The following is a 19,136-nucleotide window of genomic DNA, read 5'->3' on the forward strand; positions in this document are numbered from 1 at the left end:
GTGGGCGCGCGAGAGAGAGAGAGAGAGAGAGAGAGAGAGAGAGAGTTATGATGGTGTATGCAATTTCCCCCCCCCCCCCCCAATTTGGCTGAAAGCTAAAATGAATAGCAAAGTTTTCATTTTGCCTGTCTGCAACTGAATGTATCCTCTGTATTGTGAGTAGTAATCTACATTTTTTCATAACACTTTCCAACATCACATTTCAGAAGTAGGACTGAACCACTGAAAAAGCACTGGACAAAATGCACAGACTTTCAAGGCACTATTTCAAAAAATAAGATTATTTCTTAGCTAAAATAACAAAAACAAGGTGTTTCACTGCAGTACTACCAGATCAAACACTATACATGCAAATGTGTCATGTTATTATCAGTTCTTATTAGCATCAATGTATTGGTTGGTTGCAATTGGATACATACATATATATATAATTTTGGCCACCATGTGCAAACCTAGCACTGTGAATGAAGAAAGACCTAGAAATGTTTCCATATGTTATGGTTCAGGAACAGAACATAGGCAGAAAAGGTCAACCAAGTGAGAAAGGCTTAATACTGATTTGATTATTAAGCACTGCTAACACAACTTGTTCAATGCGAGCACCAGAGACATAGATGAGATGTTACATCCATAAAATTATAGTTGCTTGCAGCAGTACTGCTGGAAACTACTGGCCTTCAGACAAGCAGAGACGGAACATGACCCTGGTAAACACTTTATTTTACAGGAAAGCCACATGGATTCCGATCATATGATCTTGCACACCTTGCATCTGAAAAATCTCTGGATGTAACACACTCATGGAAGGCTGCATTACTCATATCTCTCACTGGGCGAGTGACACAAGATGTTGCCCCTTTTTACACAGAAAGAGTGGCATCCTCACAGTTGCGCTCTTCCAAAGCAGGAATCCAATGCTGTACAACGAGGTTTCGATAACATGCAGAAATCATGGTATGCGTAACATGCCCTCCGAGTGAATTTCTTCGAAAAGGAACGAACTGAGAATAAAGGTGCTTGAGAAATCACTAAAGGTGCTTGGGAAATCACTCCATACAATCACGTAAAACTGTATGCTTCAGTCTACCATGATTGTACAAGTGCGTGCTTCTGAATTCACACAAGCACTTTTCTTCTGTAAATATAATCGTTTACATGCCTTTCAGAACTTAGAATGTCCTGTAAGTTATGCAGTACTTTTGTTTGTCCATCATTGTGTAGCAGTTTTTACAAACAGTAGCACATATAATCACAGTAAATGTAACACTAGGGTAATTATCCTGATGGAGGAACTGGTAGCACATGAACAATCCAAAAAGTAACACTTTTCAAGCAAAAAAAATGTGCCAGTCAAATGAGTACATACATACCATTCAATGATAAACTTAAATATCATAAATAAAAATAATACAAATGGCAAATCAAAATCTGCATGTATTTCAAGCAGTTGGTAGCAGCAGCAGCAGCAAGACAACTACTTCTACAACAACAACAACAACAACAACAATAATAATAATAGCAATAATAAGATAGAAACACAAACACATAGGTAATTACAGCTCTCCGCTTACTCAGTTAACACCACTGACATTAAGCATTCCAGATTATTCAGCTGTGCAATTGATTGTTTCACTGCAAGTTGCTCTTATGAATGCTACTATAATTTCCTACACAATCATTCCTCTATATATGTTGAAGTGGAAGCCCATGTGCAAAAAGTCAGCACAAAAATTACTCAAAAAATACAACAAACCACTTTTAAACTCATACAGACATAATGTCTAGGCCACTGCCTCAGAAACCGACCAGCACATCAACTGAATTAACAGTGATTTCTGCTAATCTCAAGCAGACATAGCAGATAGGTCCAAAGATGGGGAGGCAGGCAGCTGGGCAGTGTGCCAAGCAGTGTGAGAGCGCATACCGTGTGTGTTTCTGAGTCCTTTACCCTCATGGAGTCCTCCGAGCTTCGTGTTTCTGTTTCATCCTCTGGCTGCTCCTGCTGCAGCTTTTGTTGGCGCACAGTTTCAACATCAGCTGCCAGATGAAGTAAACTGTAATTGAGGGCTGGAGAATGCAGCAGGTCACCTCCACGGCAAAGTTCATCTCTGTAACATGAGAAAGAAAAAGCAATTTTTATCTTATATTGAAAGTAATCCAAACAGAAACAAGATGCAATAAATTTCTTGTATAGAGCAGGACTATGCTTATCATGTTAATTTTAGGCAAAATCTTGACAGTTTCTGAATACTGCACAAAAATGAAGGTAGGAACTATAAAGATATAACATCCCACAAAAGGTAGTACTATCAGTGAGCAGCAACTTGGATCAGAGAAGCACTGGAAAAAGGCATCAATCCCATCATTTTAAAGAATCCAGCCTGAGATTTGCCTTATTTGATTCATTGAAACCACAGAAGCGATAAATTTGGACAGCCTAATTAGGAAGTGAACCTCACTCCTTCCAAATATGAACACGCAATCTTAACACTGGGTCACCTAGCTAAATAACAATACACACGAACAGGTCAGTAGAAATCAGAGGTGTAATTTGCTGCCATGAAGCCATACTACAAATTTATTGCTAGGAATGTGATAACATTACTGTGCACACAATCTAAATATAAACACAAATTTCAGACTGCAATTGATGGCACTTATTCACCAGTGCTCGAGTAGTACTTCTGAATAGCGTGACTGCTATAGAAATTTGTTTTCACCGACCACCACATTTTAGAAATCCGCAATAATAAAATAATGAAAGGTGTTTTTATTATTGTCACAGTTCTCACCATTCCTAACTTTATTCTCTTATTTTCATATGTCCATGAGACATTCATGAATAAAAAAATTATTTTCACATATATGTGAAATTCTCCAAGATACTTCTATCAAGCTTCCGATAACCTTTGGACACACTTACCAGTTGTGAAATATGTTACAACTTCCTGTTGCTTTGTACTGTAATCAAACTCCAATTCATTCTCCCAAATCAGCAACTGGTCCTCACGATACTTAATCGCACAACAGTATTCATAAAATTGTGTCCCATGATCCACAACGCCATTTGAAGCATTAGATTTTACAAAATTACAGAAGTCTTGCTTTCAGGTTTAATTACATTGACTGAAGAGCTTCCACAAATATTTCACAATTGTAGATATCAAAAATTTGTTCCTATTTTCTATACTTAAATTTTCAGTAATAAATGTTCATTTATGAGCAACTATATTGCAGACTCTTTTTCAACACAGAGAATACACTTTTAAATGTACCACATTGGGAGAAGGCGCATGTTAACTGGCAGACAATTACAATTATGAACTACATGACCATAAGTGAATCTTCTGAATGCTAATCTAATACAACACACTCGGCTTGCAGCAACTGTGCTCAATGAGCAACATCAAACTAATTGCTATCTTTACGAAATAATGAGACCAGTAACGTTTCTTAAAAAAAAAAAAAAAAAAAAAAAAAAAAAAAAAAAAAAAAAGGAGGGGGGGGGGGGGGGGGGGGGGGGAATCTCTGCATGAATCTTCCAATAACAACATGAGTACCTAAAGCAAAAAAGGAGCATCCAACTGCACACTGGCTCATATCAAAAGTTTCTGCTACATACAATGGAAACAATTTGGCATTTTCCTTTTAAAATTAGAAAGAATTTGAATCCATGACCTTTGAACTAGTTTTCAAACAACTCCAATGGAGTTGTAGGGCAAGCTGTTAATGGCTACCATTAAAAAGTGTTTACTGATACAGATGTTGGATAAAATACAGTGTAGGAAAATGTTGTAATTCAAAACAGCCTCCAGTCATCTTGGAATGGAGAACCACGACAAGATCAGTTACAAATGATGGAGATAGATAGTGATCACCCCTTCTCTCCGAAGTTGAACACAAAGGCTCAATAACATAGAGATCTGTTGACTGCGGTGATGGCATTCTCGTGCTCAGAAGTCCACTCCTGGATGATGCGTGCTGTGTGAACACGGGGGCCTGTCATCTTGGAACATAACATCACCATTAGAGAACAAACACTGCACCAAGGGATGGACTGAATAGCCAAAATTGTCCCATAATCCTTGGTAATAATATGACCTTGAGTAATCACAGAGCCCATAGAATACCACAAAATGGCTGCCTAAATAATCACTGAACACTGGCATGTGTTTCACTCTGGGGACATAAACTTGGCCAAAAGTTGGAAACAGTGTGAAACAAGACACATTCAAACAAAGGACTTTCTTGCTTTGCTCCACAGTCTAGGTTTCATTGCTTAAAACACCACATTTTCCCGTTATGGGCATTTGTATCACTATGGCTGGTTTTGAAACTCCAGCTCGCCCTGCAATTCCCTGCTTATGGAGCTACCTGTGTGTTGTTTTGGTGCTCACATGGCCCTCAAGTGCAACATTCAGTCTGCAGTGATTTTTGTTGCTGTCACCTCCTTTTTTTGTGTCACAATTCTCTTCAATCACTGTCTGTGTCTAGAACTAATGCACATCTACCTCCACAATCAGTTTAAATCGTGGAGGAAAACCCCCTTTTTACACTTTTCAGTGGACTGAATCAAAAATGAGTAAAATGCAAGAAAGAGTAAAATACAGAAAAGCATAGGAAACATAACAGGCGAAAATGAATAAATTACTCTTAAATCATTCTCTTCATATCGTTCAAAATATGAAATTAAAGAAATTTAAAATTTTCCTTTTTAAAAACATCTGGAATAATTAATTGTTTTTGTTTTTTTTTTCTAACAGCAGTTATCTCTATTGTTTAGTGAAACAACATTAAAGAGATAATAGACTTATTATTGATAATCATTATAAAATTATGGTAAATAAAAACAGTTATCATGAACAGAGAAAAACGGGCACACAATCTACAAGGAGATCACTCTGTTTCACAGACATCCAATGTCTTCATGTTTTTACGAAGTATCTCAAGAAGAAATGTTTACATCTGACAACAGGTTGTACCAACCAAAATTGTGGGCCCAGTACGGATTAACGTATTTCACAGAGAAGTAACGATGATTCATGTAAGTCCATTAAAGAGATGGCAATCTTTAAAAGCAGTGTTTATTTGCATAAACTGACTGTGAAATAAAATTAAAGCTGTTTAAATACAAAGCAATAAGCAAAAGAAATGTCACTCCTAAAGTTACTATTGTCAGATCATGATCATCATTCAGGCAGTGATTCATCAAACTTTCCCAGCCTTCCCTCACACTGCAAATCTATAACACAGGTGCCTAAAACCCGACAAACAGATGATGAAACTATTGCTTACTGTATTAACACTATGTTATATGGTCAATTACTCAGTGTATGGTCTGCATTTTCTGCTTTGTTCCAAGACCGACTTTGAACAGGAATACGGTGCACTTTTTGCAAAAATCTGTATGAAAATCAATGTCAAATAAAACTTAAAATGCAGGAAATGGTGGAACACAGAATTGCTAATGACAGGAAAGTACTGTCTTGAGGGAAAAGTACTTCTGTTGGGACCTACAACAAGGAATGTAAAAAGTGGGAAAAGATAAAATGCGTGAATGTAAAAACTTGGTTTTACTGTAATTAACTCTTAGTACTATCATGACATCTTTTTCATTCAGCCCTTCTAGTCACCACTGGGGGAGGATCAAAGCCACTGCTTCACTGAACGTCTATAAGACTCATCACGATGGCGAACCTTAAAGCTATTTAGGACCATTAAATGCAGAAATTAACAGTGGCAGTACCTGTTAGAAACTGATCCTCTACACTAATAACTGTCATTAAATACTACTTTATATTTGAACTTAAACAGGCTATACAAATGAAGATAGTAAGATTGACTGGATAGTGGTACTTGGAAGCAAAAGAATTCTGTTACATCTGCTACTCTAAGCAACTGCTGCTTTTCTTAGGCTTGCAAAATTGAAGTACCCCTCTATCACTTTAATTGATCTGTTTTTAAAATCTTGTCTGGAGCTAGTATTACAATGTCAATTTCCCTCTGGACCATAAGTTGAGGATGACTTAACACTTTTCAAGATGAAGGAATCTCTAGTTCTGAAATCTAACTTTCATGTTACCTTTTCCCCGTGTTTGCATTTCCTGTAACTCAGCAAATGAACTGTTTCAGTGTTTGGCATAGTTCAATTTTGGTAATCATTTTCATTACAGAAAACTACTAATAGCAGGAAAACTGAGGTTCAATGAACCATTAATGTCGAGCATATTACAGGCAAAGCAGAAGCTTAGAATGTTCCAAGGAATCATCCCAGATTTGCCTCAATTAATATACAAATTTTCTACAAAGAAGGAAAACAATCCATTGCCAAGAAAGATAAGGGTAAATACGTAACACTTACAATGGCCATCACTGCACACACACACACACACACACACACACACACACACACACACAAAAGTAAATATTTTTTAAAAAGCTAATGTTGCGGTTTCAATGCAGATGACACACAATGTTGAACAAAAGCCATGTAATAACATTTTTTGGCAAATCTGGTGTTTAGAAAATACAACGTGGGATTGTGAAAGTTTTTATACCAGTGAGACAGGAAGGGATTTCTGTACTTTTTATAGAGAGCATAGACTTATAAGCCAAAACGTAATGACCACTGCCCAATGCAATGCTGGATACCATCTGGTGGCACTGCAGGCACATGACATGATAACTAAAGTATGTATGCTGAGCAGACACAGAGGGGGAAGCACCCTAGCGAAGATACGAGCTGCAAATGGGGAAATCCATTGAGATATGCGATTTTTACACAGGGCAGATTATTATTCTGCAGAGACTGTACGAGTATCTTGAAAACGGTGAAGCCAGTCAAATGTTCAGGTGCTACTGTTGTGAGCATCTATGGAAAGAGATAGAATGACACTGAAACTACCACTAGGCACTACATGGTTGGACATCCGCAACTCTTCACAGAACGTGGTGTTAGGAGGCTTGTCTAGTCTGTAAAGTAGAACAGATGGTAACCTCTGGCACAAGCACAATGTTGGTACACCCACAAGTCTTTCGGGGCATACCGTTCATCGTACACTGTTGAACATGGAGCTCCACAGCAGACCACTCCTATGTTCACATGCTGACTCAATGACATTGCCAATTACGACTGCAGTGGGCAAAGGACCATCAGGAGTAGACTGTTGATCGATGGAAAGGTGTAAGTTCTTCGGGTGAATGATATTTTTGCTACACTATGTTGAGGGTAGTCTCCACAAATGCAATCATCGAGGTGAGTGGCGTCTCGAAACGTGCAGCATGCCACGGAGCAGTGTTAGGCTATGGGAGATGTTCTCCTGCTCTTGCATGGGACCCGTGGCAGTAATTGAAGACACACTGACAGCAATTGGCAGGATTTTCGATTGCAGCGAACATTTCAAATTCGAATATAAAAAAAACAGCCGCGCAGAGACGTTCCCGCAGTCAAGGATGGATGCCGACTGAGCTGCTGAGCATACACATACCAAAATACACGCGATCAGCACGCACCTAGCAGCGTCAGATGGAAACATTCCCTACTTTCTGAATAGCCCTTCCATCATAGGGCTGTGGCCTAAGTGTAGGTGAGTAGCAAGCACCTCATCCCACCTGGTTGGATGGAAGGAGGTACGCCATGGCCATGTTGTGGATTTCCCAGATACAGCTTATTTTCTGTCACTTCCAGCCACTCATCTTCCCAACAACCCATGCAAGAATGCACGGGTATGGCGCAATAAACTAACTGAGGATTAATAAAAGAACACTTCCTAGGCTGTTACATCCACCCTTTAATTCCCTGCAATACCCATGTGCCCTGGTACCCAATACACACACCTCCTCCCCAGTCTTTGTAAGCAGAGAAGGACATCCTGGATAACCTGGACTACTTTATTGGCAAGATACAAGCATAGCAAAAACTGAAGAGCACTCAGGAACTCGGAACAAATGAGGTAACAAGTAGACACAGTTCATCTCATTTGGTACAGCACCCTTAAATATCGCAAACAATTCTGCACAGAAGACAGTGAAGTCTGGAGGCAACTGAATCTTGAGGACATGATCAAAAAATGCAGGAGCGCTGCCAACAGAATATAAAACTTATAAAAAAATAAGCAGGAGTGCAGTCCTACCTGTACCGCATTAAATCTAAAAGTATTCTGAGCCTCCGCAGTAACCAGGGTGGTATTCTGTTAAAATCTTGGCTTTGAGCCTGTATGTGTCCCACACCAAGGGACTTGCCTGACACACCGTGAGGAGTTGCCACCAAATGGTACGTGGTGGTTCACCGACTCAACACACAGACTGAGTATGGGGCTCATCGTATAACTACCTGGGGTCACTCTGATCCCCTCATGGTGTGTAGCATCAATGATCATCAGGCAAGAGGGCCTCAGTGAGCCGTACACTGTGCACCCACTCTCCAGCTGCGATCAAACAATGGGCCATAAACTGGGGCAGACTTGCCCTGTCCACTCCCCAGGACCTGTGGCTAAGACACTTCAAGATGTTCAGTACCTTCTGGGCCCTTGCCTTCACAGGGTGTATACGTGGACAAGGAAAAAAAAGGTTCAGTGACTGACACCAACAAAGTATTTGAGTTACAACTCCTGTTGTGCTGAGTATTTGATTTAATACATCCATGGCATTTATTGTAATGATTATTGCTGCAACTGATACTAAAAATAGTTTTTGGTTTATATGGCACAGTGATAGAATATTAAAAGATGAAATTGACATATGACAAAATAAGAAATATGCTTGAGAACTTGGATAATGGATTTAGTGGGGAACTATCACGAAGATCAAGCAGTGAAACTGAAGATGTACATAGTCATGGAATTCCAATTCAAGTAGTTTCTGACAGCAGCGAGTCAGATGAAAATGAACAGATTAAGTATTGATATTTATTACTGTTGGCAGATATTATTGAATATAGTAGCACGTCTGCCTTGGTTGATAAATGGTTAGCATGGGGTTCTCTTTTCATATTTTTATAGATATTCAAGGAACAAGAAGGCAAACGAGGCTGGAGGCACAAACTGATCACCCTGACACAGAAATGGTAGTCTCTTCAGGTAGGATATGGAAGACAGAGCCTTACATAAATCAAGGCAGAGGTCTGCCGTTAACATAATGAGAGCTCTAAAAAAAAAAAAAAAAACTACACCTGGGACAACACCCTACACAACAGGTGAAGGTTTTTTCATTTACTTTGATACTGTCATCTTAGATGTTTTGATGAGTGCCAACCAAAAGTTACGCATTCTTACGGAATCAGCTGAAGATATTTTTATGAAAATCTGTAAAGCTTCTTAAGGGCCAGAAATTGACCCAGCAACTGGAATTCTTTTGAACGTGGAGTCCACAGACAGGTTACCAAGAGTTTATATGATACATTTAGTAAAGAAAATGTTTTGGCATATTAAGCGTAAGTTTTGGGGCAGCGACTGAGGCTCTTACTAAAGCACCACCTTTTTGATGATGCTCTAACTCTAGCACCTCAATGACAGATTGACAAATTTGCTCCTATCAGGGAAAAATGGAGCATGATATTAAGCTTCCTGAGTTTTATAATCCTAATGAATCAGTTACACTGAATGAAGAACTTGTGATTTTCCATGGACAATGCTCATTCAGGCTGCGTATTCCACCAAAACAAGGAAAATATGGCATACATGTGAACCTGTTGCACCATTCAGATACGAAATGCAGCTTTGCAGGGGATCTGTATGCTGGAAAACAATGCAAATGAGGAGAAACGTAACAGCGGCCCTGAAATAACAAACCTAATTTACCAATGGAGCTCTGTCCTGTTTCTCTATTTAAGAGAGAGAGAGAGAGAGAGAGAGAGAGAGAGAGAGAGAGAGAGCGCTACGCCAGGAACAGTCCATGTTGCTTTTAATAATATGTCACTTCAATCAGTTACATGCTTAACAAAGGAAAGGTTGTTACAGTGCTGTCAATCAAACATCATGACATGAATGTGATGGAAGAGAAGCCAGACATCATTCTATTCTACAACTATACAAAATCTGGAGTGGATTCACTTAAGTGTGTAAGGGTTTACAACTGTAGTCGAGCAATGTGATGATGGCCAATGGCAGTATTTTTCAACTTGATTGACATCGTAGCATACTACTCGTATGTTGTATTTCATGATACACACAAGGAATGGGGAAAGAGTAATCCTAAAAAGAGTTCTGGATGAAAGCAGTACCTCAAACTTGAGAGCTCGGCAACCTCAATATGATAAGATGCGCTCAAAATGCTGCATGCCTCCACTCAAAACACACAACAGCATTATTAACTTTTGGGTATGAGTGTAATCAACATCAAGGAGCTTTCAGAGAGGGATCATCATTACAGAGCCATGAGGAAAAGTGACATACAGCGTGCATAATCTGCCGAAGAAAGAATGCTGTTACTTACGTGCCAGGAGTAAAGACCTTGCATTTCCTGCAAGAATTATATCTGCCCTGAACACACATAGGAAGATGAATTAGTTTGTATTGTGAAACGTTCCGAGTATGAATCTGAGCGACCCTTGTAATTATGAAATTAATATAAATAAATGTAAAATTATTATTTATAATTTATTTAAAGTTCATTTAAAGGCCTTTTTTTATAAAAAAAAAAGAGAGACCCAAAATCCTTACCCAGTATTAATCATCAAAATTTTGAACTTCTAGTCTACCAACACTATGGAAATACTCAAGTCAGATGGAGTAATGGTCGTGGTCAGTCACTGAACACTTCCTCCCAAATGGCGTTGGCCAATGCAACAAAGATCACTGGTATGCACCTGATAATGGCTATGGCGAAAAGGGTGACACTTAAAAAACACTGCCATGGGGAACCCCACTCTCCTGTAAAAAAAAGCTATCTGACACACATGCTTGTGTGACTCTGTACTAAAAAAGGTATCTAATGAGAAAGGACCAAGTGAAGAAAGGAAGGTGGCCACGAAAGCCCATCGGTGTAGTTGACCGAAAATTACATGCCTCAATGTGGTGTCATATGTCTTACTGGTGTTAAAAATGCCCCTAGGCAATGCCTTCTATGTAGGAAACCCTGCTGGATTTCCGCCTCTAACAGTATCAGGTGTCGACAGTTAATTGAAGTCTCTTGAATCCACAGAGAACAGCTAAGGAGTTGCCTGATCTCTGATATCAAGACCAGATTTGGTCATGTCTGGGAGCCCTATCACGAGTGTTATACAGTCCCAAATCCTGCTCGTACATGGAGAATGGGATGTTGTAGGACTCTGAATTGGAAGAACAGAAGTCCAACTCAACCCTCTCCATGGCAGCACAGTAGCGTTCCTGGCTGGCAGTGGCGGTTAACAGTGCAAAATGCTCAATCACTGTCTGTGCAATGCCTACAGGTGTTGTGTAGAGACATGCCTGTTTCAACACAGGTAACCAACTGCCTTTACCAGAAATCCTCCTGGGGCTTCCCACACTGTTCTAGAAGAAGTGGAACAGTTGATAGAATCCAGGAAATCTTGCCATAACCTTTTCTTGCTTTCCTTGATGATGCACTGAGCCTTGGCCATCTCTATTGGAAATGTTGCGAGGTTCTCCACAACTGGGCGGCACTTAAGCCACTGCAGAGACGTCCGACACGGATTATTGAATAGCACTTATCAGGCCATTGACGAAGGGGTTGCCTCCAAGGATGACCGGAGGGCTTTGGGATGGAGAAGTCAGCAGCACATTGGATCACTCGTGTAATGTGGTCCACCCACTCCTGAACACAGCCCCGGCATTCAAACACAGCCAGCTGGCTGGCTGAATAGCGTCCAGTTGGAGCTGCTAACCAGCCAATGTCGCTGTGTCAGATAGAGTGCCATCCATTAGGTGGATTGGGTGTGGGAAGTATTCACTGGTCATCAGTGACTTCCTAATGAACAGATTCTGTCAGGGCTGGAGATCAGAAAGAGGTCAATGGCTGAGGATGGCCCAGTACCAGTAGAGAAATGAGCGCAAGTGCCTGTGTTGAGGAACACTGTTCATGAGACAATCGTGAGGTTCTCCAGAACCTGACCCCAAGGGCAGGTAGTGTCCTCTAGTCATCCTTGCAGTCAACCTCTGCGTCGATGCCCTGACAAGTGCTGTTCAGTAATCCACGTCAGGTGGGTGGTTCTGTGGTGGTTTAAGTGCCGCCGAATGGTGGAGAACCTTGCAACATTTCAAATGGTGAAGGCTCACTGCATCATCAAGGAAAGCAAGAAAAGGTTATGGCAAGCTTTCCTGGATTCTATCAAGTACACGGTGGACACTGAAATCTCCCAAACATGGTTCAAATGGCTCTGAGCACTATGGGACTTAACATCTGAGGTCATCAGTCCCCTAGAACTTAGAACTACTTAAACCTAACTAACCTAAAGACATCACACACATCCATGCCCGAGGCAGGATTCGAACCTGCGACCATAGCGGCTCCAGACTGAAGCGCATAGAACCGCTCGGCCACACTGGTCGGCTGAAATCTCCCAAAAGGATGTGGTCAGGGGAGTTGTTCTCCAAGGACTGTGAGAATCTCAGAGTCAGTCGCATCCTGCAAAGGTAAATACAATGAGCAAACAGTGATCCTCTGACATACATTTCAACTGCAACTGCTTGCAGACCAGTAGCCAGGGGGAGAATCAAGAACTTGTGCACATTATTGACAAACACAGCGACTCCTGCCTTAGCTATTTCCCCAGTCACATCGTCATTAAGGATAGCCCCATAGCCCAGGGACATCACACACTTTAAAATGTGTTTCCTGCAAACTCAAGCACAGGCGGCATTCCTCCACTTGGAGCAGTTTCAATTCCTCTCCACGTGTTCTCAACCCATTAATGTTCCACTGTAGTATGGGAGCCATTTATCATGGGGATTGCACTTTCACCCTGTCTCTCTGCTGGAGAGAGAGGGAATGGCTGGAGGATCAGTCTTGGAGTGAGGTAAGTGCCCATGGCCAACATCAAGGTCCACTGGCTCTGAAGATCAATCATGAGAGATGTCAAAGACAGACAGACATTGATATCATTGGACTGGTTACGTCCCATCTCTATTAGAGGCTGACACTAGGCCTTTGATTTTTTGGCCTCTGGAGGCTTTGAAGCCACAACTGTGGTAGTGGCAGTGGCATTGCTGGACAGTGAACAAGACAGAATCTTTGGAGGTGCAGGAAGTCCCACAAAATTGGCAACCACTGCCCTTTCTGATGTTCTGGGGAGAGGTATGGGGGTATGGGCTTTGAAATAACTGCAGCAGCACAGCTCCATTGACAAATGCAGGTGCTAGTGCTCACACTAGGGAGCTTAGTTTGTGTAACAGCACCAGCTTTTTGAAGAACTGATGCTGCCTTAGCTACACGGTCAACATGCCTCACTGCTATGCAGCAGCCCAGGATTCAATTCCCTGTCAGGTTGGAGAATTTCTCCAATCAGGGACAGGGTGTTGTGATGCCATCATCATCATCATCATCATCATCATCATCAACGAACTTCCCCAGGTGGGGACTCCAGCCATCGATGCCATATGGTCATTTCAAGAGCGGACACGAATGTGGTAGCGAACCTGGAGGGCAGCATGGCTTTACACATCTCTTTTTAACGAAAGTGTCCCACCGTGCAACCACTTGACAGATTTTAATGTATCTGTAAAACCCTTTAGACCCTGCTGAATGTAAAGAGGGCAAACTTTTTCAAAGCGCCCCTCTTTTCTATCAACTATAAAAAGTACATTCTGAGTTGCAGCATGTGCTCTGTTACTAAAAACAGTATCACCCTGAACAAACCCAGTATCTGGAGGGCCATCACACGAGGCTTCTTGAGCCAATGGGTGTCGTCACCTATCAACTGTCCACTCACCAGGAGGAGAAAATTTCAAGGATTCCATCTCAATCCCACAAGCAGTTAGGGACATAAGGGTCCATCCAGGGCCCCATGTGCTTAGGTAAGCCTTATGCAACTGAGATGCAGCATGTTCCCTGAAGGTTGTACTCTAACAACTGTTCCACCTCAACAGCCATGCACCTCATCGGTACGTAATACACCTTGAGATTGAGGTTTATTTTATAAAAGGTTTTTACCATCCTTGAGATCCATGTGGTCAAGTCAAGATCCTCATTCCCTGTGGCGCAAAACGTACCACCAATATGCCGTAAGTGGTCGCTGAAGATTGCCCAAATTATGTTCACTTACCAGCCCCAGCTAAGGAAAAAAAAAAACACACACACACACACACACACACACAGTCCCAGTGTGTTGCTACATAACAAATTTCATGATTATTTATGCATTACCATTTCATTGAGCTGCATCAAACCAGTCTCAGGACTGAAGACAACAACAACAACAACATCAACAACAACCATTTCATTGGTATCTTTTAATCCTTTCTTTTGCTTTCTAACAAATGTTTTCTTGCATCCTACATTACTTTCCTTCTCCTTCATTCCACATCTCCCCTTTTTCTCTTTTCGCCTTTTTGATAAATACAAAATCACACGCCTATCTTGCAGTATTTCTTTGGCAGTCATGCGCTCATCTATGGATGATATGCAAGGTTTCTGGTATATAACCATTTATGGTTAGTCTTTTGTCGCCAGCTCATGTTGTTGCTCATGTTGTTATTTTGGCAGTATAATTTTCAGTTATGCTTGGCGATGGTGCCTTCATTAGGGTCAGGTTGTAAATGATTAAAAAAAATTATGTTTGCTATGTTATTGATGGGGCAAAGTTCCATTTTTGTGACCACTGTGTAAGTTGTACGTAACGCTACTTAAATGTCTGCATCTGCACTCTGACACTAACTCTTCCACATATTTATTTAATGCTCTTTACGACTAAGTCGAAGTTCGTATTAACCCTTCGGTGTTATTGTAACATCATTTCTTTGGCTGTGTTTGGCAAACATACAATTTTCCTATTGCATTTGTCACAACTGAATCATAAATGGAAAAAAAAAAAAAATATGTTTGCTATTTTTGTACTCGCTGTACACTGTTCTGTTTCTGGGCCTGTTGTGTGATTTGTATGTAATGCTATCTTGATATTGCGGTATCGACCACCATACTGTTCACTGCACTTTCTAGGGTGCCTTCGGTGTTGGGCGACAATGCCTCCACAGCAGCTTTAGTTTACATTTTATCTGTGAGAGTGGGTTTTATACTTCTATGTAGGTTTTAGCGCATGTCCTTTGTCCCTCTGTGTCCTCTACCTTAGTGCTTTTAGGGTGGAGGTTTTAATCTGTTGCACAGTGGCTGGCTTTCTCTTTTTATTCTCTTGGTTGGCCAGCCACTGTAATCTGCTTTCATGTTTTACTCCCTTCTGTTTCTAGCACCTCTCTCTTGTTTTCTTGTCCTCTTTTGTTCATTTTAGTATTTGTTGCCTTCCCTTTGTTCTTGTGGCTTTTCCTTTCTTTCTGTTTTGTGTTATATGTTTTGTCCGTTTTATTCTCACCCTTGTGGCATTGTTTTATTAGCAACAAGGGACCGATGAACTCTTAGTTTGGTCCCTTTTCTCTCTTTAAACCAACCAACCATATACAAATACCACAGATCAGTCTGTCTTCAAGCCTGTAGCAAGCCTTGCCCACTATGAAAGTCTGTAAATGTTATTCAACTGGCAAATGCACAAAACGGGCTCACAGCATGCATGTTCAAACTTAAGTACACCCTAGAAAGTGCAGTGAACCGGATGGTGGCCGATACCGCAATATCAAGATAGCATTACATACAAATCACACAACAGGCCCAGAGCAGTGTACAGTGAATATAAAAATAGCAAACATAACTTTTTTCCATTTATAATTCAGTTGCGACAAATGCAATAGGAAAATTGTATGTTTGCCAAACACAGCCAAAGAAATCATGTGACAATAAAACCAAACGGTTAATAGGTACATTGACTTAGTCGTAACGAGCATTAAATAAATACGTGAAAGAGTTACAGTGTCAGAGTGCAGATGCAGACATTCGAATAGCGTAACGTACAACTTACACAGTGGACACGAAAATGGAACTTTGCCCCATCAATACCATGGCAAACATAATTTTTTTATCATTTACAACCTGACCCAAATGAAGGCACCATTGCCAAGTTAAAAGTCTGCTGCAAAGTGGCTAAAAGTGGGCAGCCCAGCAAGAGGTGGATGACTGTCATTTGGGAGCCAAGCCACACTGAGGTGGGTCCTCGCGGCGGAGTAGGTGACCATGCGTTAGCCACATATTGCCAATGCGGAGCCGGCAGAGGACAACTGATTCCCTGCGAGAGGCTTGCATGGAAGACTTCCACACATTCATAGTCTCCTTAATGACACGCAGTTTGTTGTGCGTGTTGTTATGCCATTCCATCTCCCAAATGTAAGAAAGAACGCAGGTCAGCTTTGGAGATGCCTATCTCCAGAAGCGGCTTCCGCGTCACCTGTTTGGCCAGCCTGTCAGCAAGTTCATTGACGGGGATTCCGACATGTCCTGGGGTCCAAACAAACACCACAGAACTGTGGGACTGTTCCAGGGCGTAGATGGACTCCTGAATTGACGCTATCAGAGGGTGGCAAGGGTAGCACTGGTTGATAGCCTGTAGGCTGCTCAATGAGTCAGTACACAGGAGAAATGACTCGCCAGGGCATGAGAAGATGTACTCGAGAGCACGAGATATGGCTGCCAACTCTGCAGTGACCACTGCAGCCAACTGGCAAGGAGTGCTGTTCAAACCTCCAAGAACATATGCGAAGCCTATGTGACCATCAGCCATTGAGTCCATGAACATATGAGAAGCTTAAGTGACCATCAGCCATTGAGACATTGGTGTAAACAAAAATCGTCAAGAATCGGCAGGAAGTGACAGCAGAGAGCGGCGGGGTTAACAGAGTCCTTAGGACCATGCAAGATGTCCAGACGAAGCTGGAGCTGAAGTGTACATCCTGGAGGCATATGTGAACAGACCACAAGGAGAGGTGATAAAGGGAAGGACTCCAATTTGGAGAGAAGGTACCGCACGCGACCCGCAATCGTTAGCCCCAATCTGGGCTGCCAATGCAGGAGGTGGACTGCCGCAGGCAGTAAAAGGAGACGGTAATTCGGATGCTCAGGGGAACTATGAATGTGTGCTGCGTAACTGGCGAGCAGTTGTGCACGTCTGATCTGCAGTGGAGGGACACCAGCCTCCACCAGTACGCTGGTCACTGGACTCGTCCTAAAAGCTCCTGTCGCTCGTCGAACCCCACAGTGGTTCACAGGATCGAGTAAATGCAATGCTGAAGGCACTGCCAAACCATAAACCACACTCCCATAGTCAATTCGGGATTGCACAAGGGCACTGTAGAGCTGCAGCAGCGTACAGTGATCTGCACCCCAATCGGTGTTGTTCAAGCAACATAAGGCGTTGATGTGCTGCCAGCACTTCTGCTTAAGCTGAAGAAGATGAGGGAGCCAAGTCAACCGAGTGTCGAAAACCAGTCATAGGAATTGATATGTCTCCACTACAGTGAGTGGATCGTAATTAAGATAAAGTGTGGGTTCCGGATGAACGGTACGACGCCGACAGAAGTGCATGACACACGACTTTTGTGGCTGAAAACTGGAAGCCATGTGCTAGAACCCATGACTGCGCCTTGTGGATGGCTCCCTGTAGGTGCCGCTCAGCAACAACAGTACTGGAGCAGCAGTACGAAATACAGAAGTCATCTGCATACAGAGAAGGTGAGACGGAGGGCCCAACAGCCGCTGCTAGACCGTTACCGGCCACTAAAAATAGACACACACTCAATATAGAGCCCTGCGGGACTCCAATCTCCTGGATATGGATGGAACTATGCGGGTCACCAACTTGGACATGGAAAGTACGGAGCGACAGGAAATCAGAAGTGGTTTCCGGAGACCCCATTCATACAATGTGGCAACGTATGATGTCCCCAAGTTGTGTCGTAGGCTTTACGTAAGTCAAAAAAGACAGCAATCAGGTGTTGCTGTCTGGAAAAGGCTGTTCAGATGGCAGACTCAATGGACACAAGATCAACAGTGGTAGAGCGACCCTGGCGGAAGCCGCCCTGACATGGAGCCAGCAAGCCACGTGACTCCAGGACCCAACCCAACTGCCGAAATACCATATGCCATATGTTCTTGCAGCTTACAAAGAACATTGGTGAGGCTGATGGGCCGATAGCTATCCACATCAAGCGGGTTTTTACCGGGTTTAAGCACCGGAATGATGGTGCTCTCCCGCCAATGCGAAGGAAATATGCCATCGCACCAGATCCAGTTGAAGGTGATGAGAAGATGTTGCTTGTAGTCAGATGAGATATGTTTAATCATCTGGCTGTGGATGCAGTCAGACCCAGGAGCTGTGTCGGGGCAACGTGCAAGGGCACTGAGGAGCTCTCACTCTGTAAATGGGGCGTTATAAGATTCACTGCAGCGTGTAGTGAATGTGAGGACGTTCTCTTCCAGCCACTGTTTGAGTGCGCGAAAGGCTGGGGGTAATGCTCTGACGCAGAGGCTCGAGCAAAGTGATGAGCAAAGTGCTCTGCAATCGCGTTTGCATCGGTAAATAACTCACCATTTATGGTAACACGGGGGACAGCTGTTGGGGCCTGGTACCCGAAAGACATTTGATCTTTGCCCAGACTTGGGAACGTGACGTGTGGCACCCAATGGTGGAGACATATCTCTCACACCACCACTCCTTCCGTTGTCTGATAAGGTAGTGAACATGGGCACTGAGTCGTTTAAAAGCTATGAGGTGCTCCAGGGAAGGGTGCTGCTTATGCCGCTGTAGAGCTCGCCGACGCTCCTTAACTGCTTCAGCAACTTCCGGCGACCCCAAGGGACTGCCTTACACCGGAAGCACCCTAAAGAGGGAGGGATAATGTTTCCTGCCACAGAAACAATTGTGCTAGTCACCTGCTCAAGCATCACACTGATATTATCATGTGGGGGAGATTCAGCAGTGACAGCAGAGGTGAAAGTTCCCCAGTCCGCCTTGTTCAAAGCCCATCTGGGTAGGCGACCGTTTGCCTGATACTGGGGCAGTGACAGGAAAATCGGGAAGTAGTCACTACCACACAGGTTGTCATGTGCTCTCCAGCGGATAGATGGGAGAAATCCTGGGCTGCAAATTGATAAATCAATGGCCGGGT

The 19,136-nt window shown here is 42.5% G+C and overlaps 1 protein-coding gene across 13 annotated transcripts in view; it reads right to left on the minus strand.

The window, feature by feature from the left end:
- The window catches only part of LOC124622653 (protein polybromo-1), a 336,599-nt gene that overhangs the window by 117,599 nt on the left and 199,864 nt on the right, over positions 1-19,136 (minus strand). For 12 of the 13 annotated variants that reach the window (XR_006980668.1, XM_047148440.1, XM_047148439.1 and 9 more), the window contains one exon: positions 1,925-2,108. Coding sequence is in view for 12 of the 13 variants with exons in the window: in XM_047148440.1 (XP_047004396.1) it covers positions 1,925-2,108 (184 nt within the window). In the remaining variant the exon portion in view is untranslated. The remainder of the gene's footprint in view (positions 1-1,924; positions 2,109-19,136) is intronic. The other variant, XM_047148437.1, reaches the window with a different exon arrangement.

Source organism: Schistocerca americana, chromosome 7 (assembly GCF_021461395.2).
Source record: "Schistocerca americana isolate TAMUIC-IGC-003095 chromosome 7, iqSchAmer2.1, whole genome shotgun sequence".
Lineage (NCBI taxonomy): Eukaryota > Metazoa > Arthropoda > Insecta > Orthoptera > Acrididae > Schistocerca > Schistocerca americana.